At 44.6% G+C, this 3,854-nt stretch overlaps 1 protein-coding gene across 1 annotated transcript; it reads left to right on the forward strand.

Annotated features, from left to right (window-relative positions):
• Window positions 1–340: 340 nt before the first annotated feature.
• LOC311250062 (dexamethasone-induced Ras-related protein 1-like) lies at window positions 341–2,065 on the forward strand. The gene is made up of 2 exons (XM_084341565.1): window positions 341–696; window positions 940–2,065. Exons 1-2 carry the CDS (start codon window positions 426–428, stop codon window positions 1,467–1,469), a joined length of 801 nt encoding a protein of 266 aa, XP_084197691.1. The 5' UTR covers window positions 341–425; the 3' UTR covers window positions 1,470–2,065.
• Window positions 2,066–3,854: the final 1,789 nt, after the last annotated feature.

Consider the following 3,854-nt stretch of genomic DNA (forward strand, 5'->3'; position numbering starts at 1 on the left):
CGGGTTAAATGCCGGAAGAAGTGCGAATTATTAACTCGCTCTGTGGAAGTTATTATTTGGCTGTTACGCACAGCGCCAGTCGCCCTGTCCCCTCGCCTTCATGTTATGTGCACTAATTGTTCACAGGCTCTGTATGTCACTATTTCCCAGCGCTCACTTGATCTTGTCTTCGCTAGAAATGACAGACTGACGCACCAGTGAGAGTTTGGTCCGCTTTTCCTTGGGCTCAACGGAGCGCACGGCTCCTGCTCGCTGAGCTGTGACGTCCACGGGAGGAGGAGTCCACCGCGCGCTTAAATACAGGGCTGCAGTTCGGATTTCAGACAGAAACGCACAGCAGAGCAATCCACGGCACCTTTACGCACCGAAGGCTGCTCAGCTGCATTTTACGCACTCGCACTCAGTCCACGAACCAGCGTACAACCATGATTAAGAAAATGTCGCCCTCCGAGAGCGATTATGACATCCCAGCGAAGAACTGCTACAGGATGGTGATTTTGGGATCCACAAAAGTCGGGAAAACGGCCATCGTGTCCCGGTTCCTGAACGGGAGGTTTGACGACCAGTACACGCCGACCATCGAGGACTTTCACAGGAAACTGTACAGCATCAAGGGAGACGTTTACCAGCTAGACATACTGGATACATCAGGGAACCACCCATTCCCCGCCATGAGGAGACTGTCCATACTGACAGGTACTTATCCACATCTGTGTCTTTATGTTTAAAATGAATCAGAAAGCAATTTTAAAAATGCAAAAGTGCATTTTGAGTGGTACAAATATGAGATCCCAGTGCGCACCGTGCGCCCTGAGCGCACGGCTGCAGCGGGCAGCAGTATATGATAGCATTAAAACACATATGTGAGACTTTGCATGCATCGAAAGCAGTCCAATCTAACCAAAGCATCCTTCTCTCCCCCTCTCTCTCTATCTCCAGGTGACGTGTTCATCCTCGTCTTCAGCCTGGACAACCGCGACTCCTTCCAGGAGGTGCAGCGGCTCAAGCGGCAAATCTTCGAGACCAAGTCGTGTCTGAAGAACAAGATCAAAGAGAACATCGACGTGCCTCTGGTCATCTGCGGGAACAAGGGCGACCGAGAGTTTTACCGGGAGGTGCAGCAGGAGGAGATCGAGCAGCTGGTGGCCGGGGACGAGAAGTGCGCGTACTTCGAGATCTCCGCCAAGCGCAACGAGAACGTGGATAAGATGTTTCAGACTCTGTTCACCTTGGCCAAACTGCCGCACGAAATGAGCCCCGACCTTCACCGGAAAGTGTCCGTGCAGTACTGCGACATGTTGCACAGAAAGTCTCTGAAAAACAAGAAGATGAAGGACATTGGGGAAGCGTACGGCGTGGTCACTCCGTGCGCCCGGAGACCCAGCGTGCACAGCGACCTCATGTACATAAAGGAGAAGGCGATAGGAGGCGGCCAGGGTAAAGACAAAGAGAGATGCGTGATCAGTTAAACAGACCGCGAGGCGCGAACTCAACGCAATTCTTTGGAAGGAGACTGAGCCTAGTGCTTCAGCTTTGAGAGGCGACATGCGCGGCCGGCTGCGCTCAAGGCGTGTGGAGACGCCGGGCAGCCGCCGCCGCCGCGCTCTGACGCAGCGCCGTCTCCAAAGGACACTGACTGGACACGCGAGTCCGCTCAAAGCGCCAAACACAAAAACAAAAACACAAAACTCACAAAAAACAAAAAAAAACAAAAAATAAAACATTACCCACGAGACATGTGAGAATGTTAGCTTGTCCTGTCAATCAGAGCCCCATGTGTGGCTTCATACCTTGTGAGACTCGTGTGTCGTTGACGTCATGCCTTTAACAGATGTCAGAGGGGAGAGAAAAGAGACTCTTGGATCAGGAGGTGCAAAGATGGAGGGGAAAACAATGTTGTTTACATCGTATCACAGTTTTGATAACGGCTAAGCAGCTACACTTGAATGTTTTGTTGCGATCTGAACTTTTTTATTGTGAATGTATATTTATTGTCAATGTCAGTTTTGCAGAGAAGTCAAACAAAATATGAAAAATGCAATAAAAAAACATAAACTAAAATATATTTTACGTTGTTTCTCGTTAATTCTATTCTACTGTTGAACTTTTTACGCACCACACCTGCTGTTCACTTCATCTGTATCTAAAAGCCCCATGCAGCGAACACACACTGAAGACTGCCGCCGGGTTATAACTCCTTAGGCACCCTGCATTGTGCATTTTTGCAGAATAAGCATCAGCGGGCCAAAATAGTCGGGATGCACTATCGATTGGAAAATGATTGGCATAATTGAGAAAATGCAGTAACTAACTAATAAATAGAGCCAACAATAAGAAGTCGCATTTCTTTCATACACTTAAAGGGGCACCATGTTTTTTTGGAGAAGAAATTCAAAGTCCAAATTTTCACATTTACAATATTAATGAGGTAATAATACAAACTCAGACATATTTATCTTTTCCATAACTGATAAACAAGCTGTTCTCAGAGGAAAATAAGGCCCCCAGAACACTGTTGAAAGGTGACGCTAGAAAGGTGGCAGGGTCCGCCACATATAATCAAACAAGTAAAGCAATATGAAATTGTGTTGTCCTCTTGTTTTTTCGATTTATTCAGTCGTGAATACAAAGAGAGTTTGTTTATTTAGGCATAAAAAATCAGTCAATGAAGATCTTTCTCTTCTGATTAAAATTTCTTCCCCAAAACCACATAGTGCTCCTTTAACTAGCACAAAATGTACAAAACCTGAAAGAGCAGGTGGCTGTTTGTGACTGGGCTCACTAATAAACAAAGGAGAAGGAGAAAATTTGGAGCTGAGAAACTTCTTTTTGAAATACAAACGTGAAATTATGAGTTATATTATTGGCAGGGGGCATCAGTTTGTGTTAAAAAGTGGTGGGAACATAAAGGCTTCAACATATGAAAATTTTAGGCACGATAACAGGGAGATTGGATGTGGTAGATAATTACATTATGGACACGTAACATTACATATGCAGTTTTTGCAGTATGTAGTATGCTGATCACATCTATTATCCCATTACAGTATTGTAGCGCATGTACATGGTTGCTTAGCCTTATTTTAGGCTACTGTACATGTCAGGTCCTCAGTCAAAAGTTTGTCATATTTGGCACCAGAGTCAGCAGTCAGTCAGCTTCAACTGCAGGTGCTAATGGAGAGCAAAGCATTAGCTCTAATTTGTTGGTGCGAGCTATTCGTGAGAACATTTTTAACAAATTCTCCTTTTGAAAAGTGATGAGGACAAAACTGACCATTTAAAAAAGGTAATTGTCGGTTATGGCTGGAAAAAAATTCATATCGCGCATTCCTACCAGATAGGAGACAGCTGTCAGCAGTCATACCGATCAGTAATCTCAAAAAAACAAAAAAGTCCCCATTGTGCAGCTCAATTGCAGAACATAAGAAGAACAGAGAAGCTTTCAGCCAGCCCAAGTCTCAATTATCCCTAGTACAATGAAGATCTGTATGTGGCACCTGGATCCAAACAGAATAATGTTCATCAAGTAAAGAAATTTTAGCACTTTGTGTTGAAAAGTGGTGGGGACAGCCTAATATACAGCAACGCAAACAGCATAATGTCCAAGAGGGAATAAGGGAGGAGCAAATCAGTCCATTGAATGCGTTACATTCTGATTTCACAGTGTGTGTGTGATGTGTTGATCGCATCTATTAATAACTGATATCAACAGTTTTCCTACGCATGTTATAGACTGTTGCTTAGCTTATAGTGTGCTTTAATTATTAGGTGCTGGGTTAAAATCTCTGGCCTTTTTTTTGAACCAGAATCAGCAGCAGCCATTTTCTTTTCTTGGCGCAAGCAACATTTTAACA

This window comes from Pagrus pagrus (genome assembly GCF_965226575.1).
Source record: "Pagrus pagrus genome assembly, chromosome: 21".
In the NCBI taxonomy this organism is placed as follows: domain Eukaryota; kingdom Metazoa; phylum Chordata; class Actinopteri; order Spariformes; family Sparidae; genus Pagrus; species Pagrus pagrus.